General features: G+C 40.0%; 1 protein-coding gene across 1 annotated transcript; it reads left to right on the plus strand.

The window, feature by feature from the left end:
- Positions 1-1,781: 1,781 nt before the first annotated feature.
- Positions 1,782-5,447, plus strand: tada1 (transcriptional adaptor 1). The gene is made up of 8 exons (XM_057333804.1): positions 1,782-1,965; positions 2,507-2,598; positions 2,673-2,738; positions 2,832-2,932; positions 3,060-3,275; positions 3,820-3,971; positions 4,048-4,204; positions 4,950-5,447. Exons 1-8 carry the CDS (start codon positions 1,892-1,894, stop codon positions 5,100-5,102), a joined length of 1,011 nt encoding a protein of 336 aa, XP_057189787.1. The 5' UTR covers positions 1,782-1,891; the 3' UTR covers positions 5,103-5,447.
- Positions 5,448-19,088: the final 13,641 nt, after the last annotated feature.

A 19,088-nucleotide genomic window follows, 5' to 3' on the forward strand; every position in this document is an offset into this window, starting at 1 on the left:
GGCGAGATCGACGTGTGTCGCAACTCTGTTTTTCAAGGGCTCTGTTTTGAGCCCTCTCAGGTTGAGCATGTTTAAAAAAAATATGAAACATTTATAGGCTGTTTTTGTTCATAAATGCACTGGGAGTGTAGAATAAAAACGTAACTCAAAAAACGCCCTCACTGATGATTTTGATATGAGGATTTTGACATTTCACATCTGTCAAACACTCCGTCATCAAGTGGTCATTTGGGGTGTCACACGCTTCATATGAGTTCAACCGATGACTCAGAATGTTGGGTTAAATTGATTTGGTTTTCGACCATATGTGTTTCCTCAAATCTACCTCTTTCAAATGCTAACGCAGACCTTCAAAGGCTTAAAGAGTACATTCCTCAATATTTTTAAGGGCTTATTTTGGTTTATGGAGTGTCCGACAACAAGTTTATGTACATACATGATGTAAAAATACTATTATTTCGTAATAATAAGCAGTTTTTATTACCTTACTTCTTGACTGACTCTCAAATGATTCGTTCCGCGATTCATCTGTGTAATCTCCGCCTTTCCGCCAGCGTAGTCTGATCTGATTGGTCAGATAGTGTAGTCTGCTGTGATTGGTCAGATGGTCTAGTCTGCTGTGATTGGTCAAATGGTCTAGTCTGCTGTGATTGGTCAGATGGTCTAGTCTGCTGTGATTGGTCAAATGGTCTAGTCCTCTGTGATTGGTCAAACGCGTTCAGCATGTGTCGCAAATGGACCGCCTATCATTACTGCTGTATTACGGTTTGCAGGTGGTTGGATATTAACAGTGTATAGAGAGAGATGGCGTCGATTTTACCTTACCAGTTCGAGCCCGAGTCTGACGAATCATTCTTTAATCCTTATACAGATGCCAGTAAGAAAAAGGACAGTTTTAGACACTTCTCTTGTAACAGTTAGTTATCACGGCATACAGTGTACGGTGTTCGTATCTTCAGATGTTATTATAACTATAGTACACCACGCAGTTCTTGAAATAAAGACTTTGGGAGTTAATATGGTTGAACACTTACATTAGCGCAACGAGTTTATAGCTAACGTTAGGTAAACAAACAGTAACAACCCCAAAAATAACGGTAACGTTAGCTAAACACAGACATGAGATAACGTCACACAAATTTAATTTAAAGTAAAGACAAAAATAAAGAGTCACACTTACAGGTTGTGATTCGGTGGAGCTTACAGGTCCAAATACAGTTGGTATTGCAACATCTTTTAAGGAAAGACGTTTAATGTATCCTGCAGTAAAGGCGACAAGATTGATGAAGCAATCTTCGGTAAAATGACGCGCGCAAAGTAAAACGTTCGGTTTATACTCCTTTGGTGTCGTTTGAAAAATAAATAGTAACCATTTTTTCCTCAGAAGTTCTTCCTTTGGTAGTGAAAATAAGACTGACTTAGTTTCAATACATAGAACACAGCTTCTCTTAGACATGATGCACACGTCACGAACGAGCTAGTACAGTGTTTGGGGAGGAGAGAGTTAAGTTTTTGCAGTCAGTAGGCGGGGATTTTTCTAGTGACGTAGGTACATTGTGGTTAAAGATTCGGACAGGTCATGGCTTGTTCGCGTGATTCAGAGTCGATTACCTTTTTTATAAGCTAATAACTTTGTTATTCGTTCACCTTCGGATTTACAACTTGGCAGATTGCTTACATTCAAACACGGCAAAATTAAACACTTCATGAAATGTATTTTTTATGATCTCGAGGAATGTACTCTTTAAGAAATGTAAACGTTATTTGTGTTTTATGAGGCACCCGTGATTCTCTTCATGTAGCGTGTGTCTATAGGTGGCAGTATTGCGCTCATAGGTCGGATTATCGGACACACGAGGAAGACGTCACATCAGCTTCCGGTCTGATCGTCATGGCGGCTCACGCGAGTGAACTCGAGATAGCCAAGAAGAATTTAACCGATGCTGTAGGAGATAATGTTAAACAGTGAGTCATTCACATAATTCTCATTTCAAACGAAGGACCTCTAACACGCAGCAGCAGTCATCTTTCACACATGCTTAGTAACAGATTTGTAATGACAGAAGAGTTTCACATGTACATTTGTTCAAACTTTCTCAAACACACAACTCGTGCAGAGTTGATGCGAGTCATTTTAGCACTAGCTGGGATTTCTTTTGAATAAACTGTTGGTCTTTTCACAGTTAACCCGGCTAAAGGAGGAACTTCTCGTTGACTCACACAATGTCTCGTGTGCCACTGTGCGTGTAATGTACAGATTGTAAACACTTCCGGTTGCTGTTTGTTTGTTATTAGTAGAGTAGTGCTAGTATTTATTGTGAAAAGACCCGACTATGTATGATCAACGACACTGCACGTGAGGTAAAAACAATAGAAGCGTCAGAGAAATCCTGCTGGATGACATGGTTACAATGGGACTTGTATTGGTTTTAGTGTCGACTCGGTGTCTATTTTTTGTCACGTCTCTATGTGAAAACCATTAGATTTGTTTATGTATGTCTTGTAGTTACTGGGCCAATTTAAAGCTCTGGTTTAAGCAGAAAATAAGCAAAGAAGAGTTTGACATCGAAGCGCGGCGACTCTTGGCTCAGGATAACGGTAAAAGCCCTTCTTCAGTCGTTTATTTGATCTGTGCTCCTGTGTAGATGAATGTGAATGTTTGTCGTCCACAGTTCATGTTCACAACGACTTTCTGCTGGCCATCCTCACACGCTGTCAGATCATCGTGTCCACAGCAGGTAGACTCGGTGTTTTCACACAGATTTAAACCTAGTTAGTTACACGTGTCTGCCCCTTCACGTCTTGTGTGTTGTTGTTGTGTGTTGGTACAGAAGGGCCGGGCGCATTACAGTGGTCGGGCGGATCTGCATCCAAACCAGGCAAACCTAACCGAGGAAAGAAAAGATTCCCGTCCGTTCGGCAGAAGTTTGACGTTAGTTTCTCTGGCCGCCGCACGTGAACTTACTCACTGATTCATATATGCGTGCGGAGTACATCCCTCGCAGTACCAAACCAAGAAAGAAAGAAAGAAAGAAAGAAATCATTTCTCTTCTCCTCAGCATCGGTTTCAACCTCAAAACCCTCTGGGCGCCGCTCAGCAGTTCAGTCCTCGCGAGGCGGGCGCAGACGATGAGACGGAGGTGAGACTGAGCGCTCAGACGCTTTTACTGCCCACCAAATGCCAGATTGAAGCTCGAATGATGGTGAGCGCCTTTGAGATGGGCCTGGACAACGTGACGGAGGACGCCGTCAGCTCCCTGCTCTATGCTTTAGAGGTGAGCTTTATTCAACTAATAAAAAATAAGTGTGTTACACTAAAAGAGACGCTAGATACGCGCTAGTCTCGCGTGTAATCGGACTTGAGTGTCCTGTGAACACTTTCCACGCGTCTGCAGCACGCACGTATTTTGACACGACGCACATAAGTTCACGTGATGCGCCAAACACATATTTTGCATTCCTGCGCTCCCGAAAGATAATAATAAATATATATATAATTGAATGCTAAAGATATGCCTGTGTGACATGAATCAGTTCTAAATATCCAGTTGGTTGTATGTTGTTCAAACGTTTGTGTAACTGAAACAGGAAGTTCTTCTGGACCAGCGCTGAAGAGGTCTATAATTATTACAAGTAATAATCATTATGACATGTATACAGAACACACAAACAACTCAATATAATGCCAAATACTACCCGAACACTACTAACAGGTGTCAGTGTAACGTCCAAAACAGCAGAGGTGAACACTCCTTTACCTTCCCATAAATGCATCATTCAGATTTTAGATTGTTGCACGTTTTCTTTGCTCTTTTAAAGATCCATTTGAAAGATATCATCACCGCTGTGGTTTCGCGGAGGAAAGCCTACCGTCTGCGGGACGGACACTTTCAGTATGCCTTTGGAAGTGACGTCACACCCCGACCGTACCTGAAGAACAGTCTGGCAGCTTACCACAGCGTCACTGAATGGTGAGGTTTGCAGGGCTGATGGGATTGATGAGTTTTGAGCGAGTGGATTCTGATTGGCTGCTGCTCTCTGTTCCAGCCCCCCCGCGAGCGCCTCACTTCCCGTCGGCCCCCCTCCTCAAGTGTCACCGGATGAAGCAGAGCAGCAGGCCGCTCTTCTGCTGGCCTGTTCCAGTGATGTCATCCCACCCCCTCTTCCCCCCATCAGCATCTTCGATATCCTGGAAGCTCTGCAGGTGTGGGCATGTGTCTTCGTGATGTGATGATGGGTTTTTATTTGAGGCTTGCCCCTGAAACAGAGCACACTCTTTTCTGTAGTGGAGCGATCTCATCACTGTCATGATAGTGAGTGACTTATGTTCAGGGCTGGACTGGAAAGAAAATTTGGCCCTGGCATTTTTTGGCCCGCATCGGCCCTCCACCGTATTTATAATACGTCCGTCTGAGCGGCCAACGCGTCCGTTCCGGCCCCATACGTTAGCGGCCCACCGGGATGTCCGCCCCTGCTTATGTTAGTTAGTAGTCTAAACGTAACTATAACTATATATCCGCATCCACACCAGCGGACGATACCGATAACTTTGTCTATTTTAAGCTCGCACGCAGCATGGTTCCCAATCAGTAAAATGAATGTACTGTACATGACCTGCTGCTAATGCTTTCGTTTTCATTCCCGAGCCTCTTTTCTCCAAAGTATGGCAGGCCGGATGCTCTCTCCGAAGCATGAAGATGCGCTCGTGTCCGGGATGTAAAGAATTTATTTTGCCAGCTTGCTCAGACTTATTACAGACTGTTACATCAGCTCGAAAGAAAACCGTTCCGAAAGTGATCGATATCGTTCTCTTTATCGTTATAGTTGTGATGTGAACCCAGCTATTTTTAAAACTTGGTTTTGTATGGTTATCGTTATAATGTCAACACCCCTTAAAAATCGGACGTATCTGGTATGTTTTGTGAAAGGATTCTGATGTCTCTCTTCAGGTTCATCGCAGGATAATGCCGTCACACACCATGTATGCACTGAACATGGAGAGGATTCTCGCAAGGCTTTGGCATCCCAGCCGTGAGGAGCTGGAACAGGATCACATCCATCGGCAGCATCTTGCCACCAAAGATGGCCTGCTGGTTAACTGACAGATGCATTTCGATGACAGCACATCATGTCATGCGTGTCAGACAGGACGGTGAAATCTGCAACACACTCGCTGCGGAAAAACAGCTTTCTGTGTAAATATTCTCTGTCGGAGATCTGTTGCGTGATTCTTTTTACTTTACAAAAGGACTCTGCTATGCTAACGTGTTTAGAGAGCCTTTTTTTGTTGGATGTTTCATAAATGTTTGTGTATACATGTAGCTCACTGAAGCTTTGTGCCCGTGTACAGTCGATATTTTTGTAGAAATGTTTGTACATCACTAAAATGTGGTTTCTGCTGCCTTAAGACACTCAAGATTGAATAAAATGAACTGGAATAAAAATCACGTCAAATCTTGTACATTCAAGAGCTGAAAACTCTCCTCTCAGTTTATGAGCATTGTTTATGCCTATCACATTTAGGCTACACTTTTATAAACTCACTGTGTGCTCACAGAATGTCAATGTTTTAATAATTCATGAAAAACAAATCACGTTATGGGGATAAACGATGGAGCGATAGTGTTTTTTATTGCTGAGAATGGGAACATGCAGAAAAAAAACATACAGCACAATATCACCAGCAAAACCTTTAAAAGAAACCACAATAAAGAGAGAAAAGAGGGCCATTACATAAACATGATTACCCGAGTCCAGAATCAAAGCAAATTGTAACAGACCGTCCTTATAGACCACTTTGGATGATGTAATCAACACTGGTCCAGAAGAACTTCCTGTTTCACTACACAAATGTGCAACATAAAACCAACAAATTACTATAATCAATTTAAAGTGTTAGCCAAATATCTTTAAGATTGAATTATTTATATATGTAAGATTTAAAATAATAATAAATGAATAAAAACTGAAACCGGAAGTGCTTCTGAAGCAGTGTTTACATCTTGTGAAGTGGTCAATAGCTTTCTTATTAGCAGATCACGTTCAAATAATGTTGCAATTCTTATAAAAACAGAGAAGGCACGTTTGCATTTATGAATGTGAAATTTGCTGAGGAAACGATTAAATAAATAGCAAAAAATATTTGCTTTTGTCAAAATACTTAAACATAGTATTATTCTTATTTTTCATGCCTATTGAGAGGCACCGACGTCTTTCCAAAGCCTCTGAGTGTTTTGACATGACCCGAAACAAGTGTGCCAATGTTTTAACAGGGTTCAAGCAAAAATAACGGCTAATATCAGATTCAGCTGTCGACTTTTGAATACATTTAACAGGGTCAAATCTGTGGATAAGTTATTTGTGAGAAAGAAATCACGCTGTAAAGATCACATGTTCCCCATTTAAGGTTATCAAAGAAATTATTTCATAAAGCAATTACAGGTGGGAAAGAAGTCTTTTTTTATAGTTTCTTGACTTGGAAAACATATCTGACCAGAGCACAGATCAGATCAGAGTATCAGAGAAAAAAGATTCAGCAAACTGGGACGTGACTGCTGTTTTTTAAAGGATTATCATTGCTCGACCAAAAACCAATACTAAACCATTTGTCATAATACAATAATTTGTTCTTGAAAACAATGTTCTTAATGTTCCACATAAAACACATGTGGTGAGAAAATTGTTTATAAATGAAAGCCCATACTAAGAAAGCCTGACAATGAAAGTTGGAAGTACAGACGTGCTCAAATTTGTTGGTACCCTTCCACAAGAAAAGAAGAATGCTCAATTTTCTCAGAAATAACTTGAAACTGACTAAAGTAATTGGCATCCACCATTGTTTATTCCATATTTAATAGAAATCAGACTTTGATTTTGATTTTTTATTCAACATAATATTGTCAATAATAAAACAAATGAAAATGTCATGGACAAAAATGATGGGACCCCTAACCTAATATTTTGTTGCACAACCTTTAGAGGCGATCGCTGCAAGCAAAGGTTTTCTGTAGCTCTCAATGAGACGTCTGCACTGTTAACAGGTAGTTTGGCCCACTCGTCCTGAGCAAACTGCCTCAGGTTTGATGGGTGCCTTCTCCAGACTGCAAGTTTCAGCTCTTTCCATAGATGTTCCATAGGATTCAGATCAGGACTCACAGAACGCCACTTCAGAATAGTCACATGTTTTGTTCTTATCCATTCTTGGCTGATTTTAGCTGTGTGTTTTGGGTCATTATCTATTATGAGACAGATTTTTCTGACACTGGGCAGTACGTTTCGCTCCAGAATGCCTTGATAGTCTTGAGAGTTCATTGCGCCCTGCACAGATTCCCCAAAGCAGCCCCAAAACATAACCGGCGTTCACTTCTTTGAAAGCTTGATTTTTTCCCTCTGTGAACATAGAGCTGATGTGACTTGCCAAACAGCTCCAGTTTTGACTCATCTGTCTAAAGGTCAATATGAGTTTTAGCAAATTCCAGTCTGGCTTTTTTGTGTTTTTCTTTCAAAAGTGGAGTCCTCCTGGGTCTTCTTCCATGCTCAAAAAGCGACGGGTGGTGCGATCAGAAACCTCAGAGTTCAGCTTGTATCTCTTTGGCAGTTATCCTTCGGTTCAATATGGGGTCAGTTTTCCTCTTGCGGACGCCGTGCCCAAGGAGGTTGGCTACAATTCCATGGACCTTAAACTTCTTAATAATATTTGCAACTGTTGTCACAGGAACATCGAGCTGCTTGGAGATGGTCTTGTAGCCTTTACCTTTACCATGCTTGTCTATTATTTTCTTTCTGAGCTCCTCAGTAAACTCTATCCTTTGCTTTCTCTGGTCCATGTTCAGTGTGGTGCACACAATGATACCAAACAGCACAGTGACTACTTTTCTCCATTTAAATAGGCTGAATGACTGATTACAAGATTGGATACATGTGTGATACTATTAAAAGAAACTAATTAGTTAGGAATATCACTATAATCCAATGATATATTATCTTTTCTAAGGGGTAGCAACAAATGTGTCCAGGCCATTTTAGAATATCTTTGTAGAGTAAGCAATAATTCATCTCTTCCACAGCTTCATTGCTTTATTCTATGACATACCAAAGGCATGCAAGTATACATGATACAATAGCTTTTAATTTCATCACTCTTCAGGAGGTTTATCTATTTCAATGAGCTGTAAGGGTACCAACAAATTTGAGCACGTCTGTATGTCATAATTAAGATGATTACATTAAGAGAAAAAATGCATACTGTACGACCAAGTTGTGAAAAAAATGCATTGTATTATTGAAGGAATCAAAATCAATGAAATTGTCTCAGAGTTTTTTTGCATACTTAAGATTATATAAGAGCTTTTCACACTTGAAATGGTTAACCCCGGATTATTCTAAACCCCGGGTAAACTGAATCCTGGGTTATCTGTTTCACGTTTCACACTGCTTATAATTTACCAGGGGTTAAGAGATAACCCTGGGTATTCATAACCGGATGTTTCACACTGTCCATCACTAAACCCTGGGTTAACATTCTTATCTGCATATTTGCGGTGTCAACTGTCATGATTGGATAAATACTGCAGCGTCAAACTGACTGAATAAAAATACTGCGTGGTTGCTTTAAATAACTGATTTACATTTATGTGTTTAAAAATATTTAAGTATCTTCAACATACTTAACATGAACTTTATTAACACGTTTGCATGCACTGTATGGAAATCATGAAAGCGGAGCGAAGTTTTTCTTGCACATCTGCATTCATTACACAATGATCGCAATCAATCAATAATGACATCTTTTCACGAATGTACAATTACAATATTTTAAGAAACCAGTCGTTTTATGGCTCTAAAAAACTGAACAGATTTTATCTTTAAAAATAAAACAATATTTTTGCAGCAAGCAATGGTCATTGATGCCTAGTATTCCTAAAAATCATTCAATGTCTGCATATCTTAATACCTTTTTTATGTTTCTTAAATTTTTAATTAGAATGATCATACCCAAATCATTAAAATGCTCGACAATATTTATTGCCTTTCCTTTAACTCAAATATCAGGGCCTGTATTCTTAAAGCTTCTTAGAATCCTCTTAGCTTAAAAACTTCTACGTAGGAGTCTTAGTTTAAGAAAGATTCAGGACCAATCTGAGAGCTAATCTGAGCAAGGAAAAGACAAAAACTTTGATCTTACTGAGGAGACAGGGCTGACTCTGTTATGTGTGACATTGTCTTTTGGAGACTAAGTCTACGTATAAGCCATCCGTTTTAAATTACAGCTGTAATTGTTCCTGTTCTACCACACACACACACACACACACACACACTATATATATATATATACTGTATATATGTATATATATATATATATATATATATATGTATAACAATATTCTTTATTTCTATTTAACATGCTGAGAATGTCATACTAAATGTATTTGATTTGAAAATGAACAGCAACACAACACAATAAGGTTCTGTAAGTGCTGTAATTGTTTGTGTGATCACTTTGCTTACGGAACGTTGGCACAAAACCAAATCATCTCTGCTGCATATAGTTACATTTTCCCAGATGACGAATATGTTACTCTAGTTGTTACTCTAGTGATTACTTCTATTTCTGGTGCTATGCCATTTCTGGGCTGTGTCGAGATGTTAGCGTGTCTCTAATATGATCAGTCTCTGCACATCTAATGTTTGTGTTTTATTAACTTACTGTCATGCATTGTGTTCACTCATCTCTTTTCCCTCTTTGCATTTTGTCTATTTTCTCTGCTGCTAAAGAAACTCTTAAGTCTCTTAAAAGTCCTCCTCACTACTCCTAACAATTTTGGACCTTAAGAGCTCTTTTAAGGGTTAAGATGCTTTATGAATGACTTTTTTCTTTACTGGGATCTTTTCTGTCATTTAAGGGGAAACGCCCACATTTCTAAGAATTTTCTTAGAATTTCCTCACTAGGAGCAACTCTTTGCACTAAGATTTAAAAAGCTTTCCTGTAGCTCAGTGGTTAGAGCATGGCGCTAGCAACGCCAAGGTCTTGGGTTCCATCCCAGGGATTGCACATACTCAGAAACAAATGTATAGTATAATGCAATGTAAGTCATCCAAAGCGTCTGTCTAAATGTTAATGTAGGATTTTTCATGAATAATTAACCATTCTGAAACTTTCTCTAAAACAGCAGAATGTTTAGTGGCAGCTTGTTCTTTTGTTCATTTGTACACTGTTATCTTCATTTTAAATATGATTCCATCCATGTTAATGCATGAGTAGAAAAATGAAACAACGCTGGAGTGCTGATGGCAACGTGCTTCACTTTTTGCCCTGATCCAGAATTATAATCTTTGGTGGAGCCTTGTGCGACCGAGTGTGGTGTTTTGCCTTTGTGAATGAATGGCTCGACCGCAATTGTGAGAGAGCGTGGGAACGCTAAGAGTAACTTTTCTTTTATGTCTCTGATTATTTTCTTTCTTAAATTTTGTGTAAATACGTTTGTTTGTTTTTTCCCTTTTTTTGTTGGAAGCAGTAGAGAGAGGGTGCCATTTTCTTTGAACCTGAATTTTGAACATGGTTTATGTTGGTAAGGGAGAAACGTTGTTTATTTCTTCTCTTTTGTACAGGTTATTTAAATCTGTTCTGGGTAGTTAGAGCGTTTCGTTTTTTACGCTGGCCTTGCCCTCTCCTGAAGATTTGCTTCTTTTTTTACTCTTTCGTTACAAAATAAAAATAAGTTATTTGCACAGTCTTGTGTTTGTTGCTTTTCTGGATCAGGGGATTGATGTGACCGTCAGACCCCCATATTTTTTCTTATACAAAATTGGTTACCGCCTCGTTCATCCCTATTGAGGTTTGTTACAGCGCCAACAACACCTCCCTTGTCAAGTCTAGATTGAATTTGTTCTACAAAAAACAATTAGCTGTCTCTGTTGAATGATGAGCTCTAAATTCAAACTGCATAGGGTGTAACGGAAAATGGCCCGTATTCAAATACTCTATTAATTGATTATAAACTACCTTTTCAGTTACTTTGGAAACAGGAAGAATACAGATAGGTGTATAATTGGTTACTTGCATAGGATCACCGGTCTTTAATATAGGTTAATTAAATTGGAGGTAATAGTACCGCTGACTTCCAAGCATTCGGGAAATATCTTTTTTTATGGATAAATTTGAACATCTGCATATTTTTTAATTAATACCGAATCACAATCATAAACATCTTTAGACCTAGAATTCTTAAGCTTACCTTAAAGGCATGGTGGGTGATCCTGTCAAGAACATTTTTTTGTCATGTTGGTTGGAAATCTCTTTACATCCTGATAGCAATTGAGAAGTATAGTGGTCAAATAATATTTTTATAATTATATATCGTCTGTGAAAGGAGTAGAACCAAAAAATGTACGCCCAATCAAAACGTTTTGGCCGAACGCTGTGTACATTTTCAGCCAACGTATTTTGCATCCCACTGCGCACCCTGTTCACGCAGACATCATACGTCATCAGCGTGCTCACGTCCGCGGACAATCAGCAACAATCAAACTTTCCTGCGGAACCAACAACAAGAAAATCTACAAAACGAAAGTCAGTTTTTGAAAAAGCAGTGAGGAAAAACATCTGGATCATGAAAGAGGAAAAACTGCAATTAACATCGGTTCAGCTTTTACACGATGGAGACAGCTCTGGCAGGCAAAGGGTCTGAAAGATGATACCATGGTTGCCCTCTTTCTTTTGGACCGGTATGTACATGCTTCCAGAAGAATTGAATGGATTTAGTCTGTAATTAGTTACGTGGATTTATGAAATACATTCATGTGTTTGGAGAAGGCGTGGCTTTGGACGGCGAATCGCATAGAGGGTGGGATTATAATTTGTTGTGGGGGAAGACATGGTTGTGGGGGAAGAACCCAGATGCAGGCAGCACCTAAGGGGTTAACACAAAATATTTATTAAATTATAAAACAAAAACCCACGATGGGGGAACAAACACTAACAAAGAGACTTCTCAAAAAAAGACAAACAAAAACTTCCCTCAAGGTGGCAAAACGAGAACTAACCTCCTAAGACCCGAGCTTTGGTTTGGCTTCCATTTTAGCCTGAGTACACTGGGGGGAGTGTGGGCTGTGTGTGGGCATGCTGTGGGTACAATGGGGGAAGTGTGGGAATGCTGTGGGTGCACTGTGGGAATGCTGAGGGTACACTGGGGGAGGTGTGGGAATGCTGTGGGTACACTGGGGGAAGTGTGGGAATGCTGTGGGTGCACTGTGGGAATGCTGAGGGTACACTGGGGGAAGTGTGGGCATGCTGTAGGTACACTGGGAATGCTTTGGGTACACTGGGGGAAGTGTGGGAATGCTATGGGTACACTAGGGGAAGTGTGGGCATGCTGTAGGTACACTGGGGGTAGTGTGGGCTAGATGTGGGTACATTGGGGGAAGTGTAGGCTGTGTCTGGGCATGCTGTGGGTACACTGGGGGACGTGTGGGAATGCTGTGGGTACACTGGGGGAAGTGTGGGAATGCTATGGGTACACTAGGGGAAGTGTGGGCATGCTGTAGGTACACTGGGGGTAGTGTGGGATAGATGTGGGTACACTGGGGTAAGTGTGGGTACACTGGGGGAAGTGTGAGCATGCTGTGGGTACACTGGGGGAAGTGTGGGCATGCTGTGGGTACACTGGGGGAAGTGTGGGCTGTGTGTGGGCATGCTGTGGGTACACTGGGGTAAGTGTGGGTACACTGGGGGACGTGTGGGCATGCTGTGGGTACACTGGGGTAAGTGTGGGCATGATGTGGGTATACTGGGTGAAGTGTGGGCTGGGTTGTGGGTACACTGGGGGCAGGGTGGCTGTGTGTGCGCATGCTGTGGGTACACTGGGGGAAGTGTGGGCATGCTGTGGGTACACCGGGGTACGTGTGGGTACACTGGGGGAAGTGTGGGCTGTGTGTGGGCATGCTGTGGGCACACTGGGGTAAGTGTGGGCATGATGTGGGTACACTGGGGGAAGTGTGGGTACACTGGGGGCAGGGTGGGCTGTGTGTGTGCATGCTGTGGGTACACTTGGGTAAGTGTGGGAATGCTGTGGGTACACTGGGGGAAGTGTGGGCTGGGTGTGGGTACACTGGGGGAAGTGTGGGCTGGGTGTGCGCATGCTGTGGGTACCCTTGAGTAAGTGTGGGAATGCTGTGGGTACACCGTTTTCAAACAAATTCTTCCTAAACTACGTTTTCACAGTTATTTAAAAACAGTTTTTTTTTTAATACATTTTTACATTTTCAACTTAGCAAAGTCCCATTGTCCACATGTGTGGACATCAAGTTTAGAGGCATAGTACATCTTTACTTTTGCAAAAATGTGTCAAGTTTGCATGCCATATTAATCATACAACACTACTATGCATAACTTAACAAGAAGCAACAATGACATTTTATTACATTTTTTTCCTTTTGGACGTTTTGGCCTGCCATAGATGCCTTTATTTTTTCAGATGTGTTCGACGCCATCTTGAAATTTTTATGTAAAGTGTTTTTCTCTTCTGACACCACCAGATGGCAGTGTAAAGGTCCATGTTTGTGAATAATAGGTTCCAGTTACTCAGAATTAAGTATTATTGTGCACACAACCAAAAATGTGATGTCCACACATGTGGACGCCAGGTCGTAGGAGGCTAAAGTAATAAACAAACCAAACTCACATTAAGGGCCAACGCAGGGCAGAAACAATATAATTTAGACGGAGACTCACACGAACGAGGTACAAGTGACAATGAACAGACACGGGACAGAAAGAACAGGGACTCTAAATAGGGGAACACTAACGAGGGATGATAACACAGGGAGGGTGATGGGCAGGTGACTGGGATCAAACACTAAGGGGAAGTTAACGAGGGAACGAGGGGGCGGGACCGGAGAGAACGCATATTATGTCCTGACAGACAATAATATGCTTCTCTCCACACGAAACGTGTGGGTCTGTCATGATTCTGCCTCGAGGCTCAAAAAGCATGACAAGAGAGGGCGGAATCATGACAAGCACCTTTCCAGATCAACCACCCCACCTTTAAACTTTAGGTATGCAAGCCTCAGATACCAGTACAATCTTTACTTGTACTAAAACCCTGTGCTCACTCTTGAACTGAGTCTATAAAAAAGGATTGTACATGCTAGCAATTTTTGATCCTTATCTACAATTAAATTTCCCTTTGCTTGTAATTCAATACTTTTATCTACCTTATTACAGTTTTTCTTCTGTATTTTAATAAATATTCTCACAGACATTTCTACTGTTTCCCCTAGCATCATTTATAAGATTAATAAAAAATGTTGCTTTTGGTTTTCTTAATTCCTTTACAACTTTATTACGAAGCCATTGAAATGTTCTCCTATCATGAGCTAACCCCGACAAACGGGCTATTTTTAAAGCATAATCATTCTGTTTCATTAACTTCTATACAAGGCAAATTCTGTTTCTTCCTAGTGCACGTAATCTTCTTGCTACATTCACATTTAACCGTATTAATAGTGGCCATTAAAGACTCAAAAGCAACGTCCAAATGATTTGTTAACAAAATCTCATTCCAATCTAACTTTTTACATTTCTCTTCAAATTCCTTCTCAAGTTTTTTCTCTGTATAATATTTGACACATTCTGTTCTTCCGTTGATACAAAAACTCGTTGATATGTTTTGTAAATTTTCCTACTTCTAATGTAAGATTAACACAACACACAATTTCCACACAAGAAGGCATTAGATAACGAAGTTAAGGGGTTTTCACACCTGTAGATCAATTGCTTTGTTCTGAAACCGGGGGTTGCAATTTCATCTGGGTACGGTTCGCATTCACAAGGCAATATTTGCAAACGGACCGAACCAAGTCACGTGCGAGTAAACTCTCCTTTAATTGGTCAATGTGCAACTGTTTATCTTCCGGGATTATGCTCAAAATTGTCATCCGTCAGGATGGACAGACAGCAGTTTTGCAGGATTATTGTGGCTTTTTTTGGCAACTGCTGTTATATTTAGGACTGCCCCCTTATAGTCGACTATTCGTTATTCGATTAGAAGGCGTTGTCGCAGCTTATCATTTCAAACGTGTATGCACCAGTCACTTTATATAGCCATTAGCTCTAATTTACCGTTAAAGCACGGTATTATAAGCACATTTAAATGTTTATTTGTTCAAGGGTGGAAGAGTACCATGGGGGCTAAAAAAGGAGGAATGCAAACCTACATTTGCCAGATCTGCTATTAAGCGCATGCGCTCCATGCATGTCCTCGCCATCAGTGCGCTTCTTAAAGCAGTCGCATCAGCTTCATTGTGTGCGGGACACAGAGCTCAGTTTTCTCGACAATGTGAACAAACTCTGGTTTCTGCAACATTCCAAAACGCTAAATGTGGCTTCATCCATTAAGATGAAATTCAGTATACCTTAATAAAGCGTATTATGTAAAGAAATGCCGAAGAGCCTATGTGAACGGAAAGCGCATCAAAAAAGGATGACAGGATTTTCTAATCCACAAAGCCAAAGCGCTTTGCATTTACTGTATGTTCTGGGCTTCTGCCTTTCTTTAAATAATATGCAGGGTTTTTCCTGCATAGAGAAATTGGAGGCGGCCGCCTCCGTCAAATGTCGTGCCGCCTCAGGCTCTCGCCAAAATTATGTTGTGAGTCTTCACAAGAAATGCTGCGTGCATTTATCAGACTGTCATTTGTAACTGCAGTTGCGGCATTACGCCACAGCGGAGGCGCTGTTTCGTTATCAGCACACTGAGGCGCTAAAAAGAGTTACAGAACAAGAGCTGGCTGTTTGTTTTGCATCCAAGTACGTTTAATTTCTTGAAATGTCTTAAATTAACATGACGTACATCATTGTAATGTCTTTATTTAATGTCGTTGAATCAGCGTATACTGTACACAGCGAGTTCTCCAGTATGAACGCACATTGCGTTCAGAACGACTCGCACACGAATGACTCATTTGAACCGATTCATTTAAACTATTGAACTTTTCAGTCACTAGCGAATATAAGAGATCCTTGAATCATTTAAAGTGAACCACAGAGAATGCAAGATGTGAATGAGCTTTGCTCATTTTGAAAGACTGGTTAATTCAGTTGGCTATTATGGGCTGAAAAGTTAGTTGAAAATGATAAAAAAGCTTTATTTGATAAAAAAACATTTCTGTTTGGTTGAATAAAAGTAATGTTTTATATAACTTAATAATTGTCATTTTTATCTAATTTTATTAGAACTTTTAATTTGTCAAACTCAAAGTCACTTTGGTTAAGCCACTTAAAGGTACGGTAGACCTGCGTGTGTGTGTACAAGATCATTTCAGGATGACACCACCTCCGCCTCATTTTGAGCCAGGAAAAACCCTGAGTATTATATTATACTGTTTGGTGTATACCGAAAATTTAGTGATAATGTCGCAGGGACAATGTTGACAGTTTATTACTGTAAAAACAGCTGGTAAGGTCTAACAGTGAAAATGTGTCAACTACCACGGTGTTCTTCTGTATATCTATTATTGACAATAAAGAAAATAATAATAATAAAAATGTCGAGAAACATGAGGGCTACCCTTAATAATTCACTTGTTAAACTCAATTATGTATTACATTTAATGTGACACAATACTTCACCATGTGTTTATTCGTATATACCCATTATTTGCATTAGTGTTGTTTAATCATATATATTGTCAGTAGGGCAGATAAGGAAGGGACTCAAGCGCAATGTTTGAAAGCAGTAAATGTTAACAGCGTGCGTTTGATATAATAACACAACAACACAGGGTTATGTGTGGCTTCTCAGCATAGGCGTAATTTGAGGGTGGATGGGTGGGTCATGTCCCCACCACTTTTTGCCAAAGTCAGTTTTGTCCCCACCACTCATGTAAGAAATAAAAAATACGGAGCGTCTATTTACCCTGCAAGTAGCCCGCTTTGTAAGCAGAGGCTATTTATACTAACTCCGCCCATCAGTTTCAGATTGGAATAGACAAACTGTAAGAAAGGCAGAAGAAGATTAATTGCTTCGGTAGCGTAGAGCGCAAAGCAAGTGTTACCTGCTTCATGTCGTCGTGGGTTCGCGACTGCTGTTTGCTGAACTTTTTCCCTATCACATATCAGATTGTAAAGGTATTTATTTTTAATAAAATGATGAAAATATTTTTAAATGGCTGTTCAAGTCATACATGTACCAAACATTTTGCGCTTAATTGCACTTTGGTGCTATATATTCGTCCTTATTGTTCTCGACATGCGGTTGCTATCGCCTATTGCAAGATTAATTACATTTTGATACTTGATAGAAAACTCCAATAAATGTAAAAAGTCACAACTTTGTAGTTTCATGAGTTCAAAACAAAATTTAGAAAGTTTGTTGTATATTTGTAGCCTATCAGGCAATTTCCCCTGTATACTTGAATGCTTGTCCTTATTAGCAGGGGGTTGTCAAACACCAAATTTTTAACATGGGGAAAACACACATTCGTTTCAGTAGTTTTTGTTTCATCACGAATTAATACGTTTAATTACGTACGGCAACAGGGTCCGTGTATCATCTGATCATTTGATTATTCCATTCAATAACAAACGGAAAAAGAAAAAAAACAGTCGATATTTCGTTTTTCTGTATGCACAAAAATAAAAAACGATGTTTTTCTTCTTATTTCAGCTTGAAACGGGAAATCCAATAAATAAATAAACCAAAACGAAATAACGACCCTAATTACAGTTTTTCTCATTTTTGGGTGATTTTGCACGGATTTCTGCGCGCGCAGGCGCACTGTGTGAGCGCGGCAGCGCGCCTAGAGCTCTTCACGAATCTCGCGATCGATCAGTTATCATTTACAATGGCTTCACTCGAGCTGTACATGTTTCATATTCATCAAATGTTTATTAATAATATGACCATATCACGAAATGTCGGAAAAGAGGCCATGCTCTCTGGGGAACACTGCAACATTATTATGGTCCCTCCGTGAGGTACAGGCTCTGGCATGTTACCTAAAAGCAGTAGCCTAATGCAAAAAAATCTGCATAATGGAAATGATTGCCTACGTAGACATAGGCACATGACCACAATCATTTGGCAGTTTACTTGGTTAATTTAGCTAAAACTGATGTAATGTAATAGTGCAAATGACTAGCCTACACAAAAACCACACAGTTTCAACACAAACTGAACATCTTTTATGAATTACTCTATAGCAGGACAGTAGTTTTATCTGGGGGAACCTAATGAACTCGGTTGAGTGAGGTAAAGTAATTTATGGATTTACACCTTTGCTGCTGCAAGCCAGCTGTGGCTACTTAATCGTTTACTTAAATGTCACATATTAAAAGCAATAATGCTAACAAACTTCGACTGTAAGCTCTGGAAAGTATTGTATGTGAACGTTAGGCATTGTTCAATATATATATTTGAAATATTTTCCACCGTCATGTCCTCCTCTCTCAGTGTGACTCTTTTAGTGGGAGTGAAAAGTACAAACAAAGCATATGCAAATGCATCCATTTCCATTTCGAGCTTCGCAAGTTCGCATGCACTTGATCCCGGTAAGCCGCTGTACATTGCGCATGCGCAAAGCGTGCGCGCGCGGAAGACCCTGGGAATTCACCCAAAAATGAAAAAACTATAATTAGGGTCGTTGTTTCGTTTTGGTTTATTTATTTATTGGATTTCCCTTTTAAAGCTGAAATAAGAAGAAAAACATCGTTTTTTTTTGTGCATACAGAAAAACGGAAAAACGAAATATCGACAGTTTTTTTCTTTTTCCGTTTGTTATATTGAATGGAATAATCAAATGATCAGATGATACACGGACCCAACAGCCATCCTTACATATAATAAAGTAAAACATGCTTTAAATTATATATTGATGAAAACATGATATAGTTTAAAAACAAATGGAAGCAGATATGTGATGTGAAAATTTAGAATAGTGAGATCAGCGGATTCGAACCTGCTTCACGTCAGTGTCAATATTACTTGTCACGCGTCTATCGCACTAACGTTACGCCACTGAAGCCATATAAAGCGGTGCAGTTTTAATACTGTTTTCTGGAGGAGTCACCTACATGTTTCGCGCTTGT

The sequence above is a fragment of the Triplophysa rosa genome, linkage group LG5, assembly GCF_024868665.1.
Source record: "Triplophysa rosa linkage group LG5, Trosa_1v2, whole genome shotgun sequence".
Taxonomy (NCBI): Eukaryota; Metazoa; Chordata; class Actinopteri; order Cypriniformes; family Nemacheilidae; genus Triplophysa; species Triplophysa rosa.

Bases quoted from the DNA above. Each gene is read 5' to 3' on its own strand.
- tada1 (XM_057333804.1), top strand. From the start codon at position 1,892: ATGGCGGCTCACGCGAGTGAACTCGAGATAGCCAAGAAGAATTTAACC. The intron at 1,966-2,506 runs GTGAGTCATTCA...TATGTCTTGTAG, and splicing joins GTAGGAGATAATGTTAAACA to TTACTGGGCCAATTTAAAGC. The intron at 3,276-3,819 runs GTGAGCTTTATT...GCTCTTTTAAAG, and splicing joins CCCTGCTCTATGCTTTAGAG to ATCCATTTGAAAGATATCAT.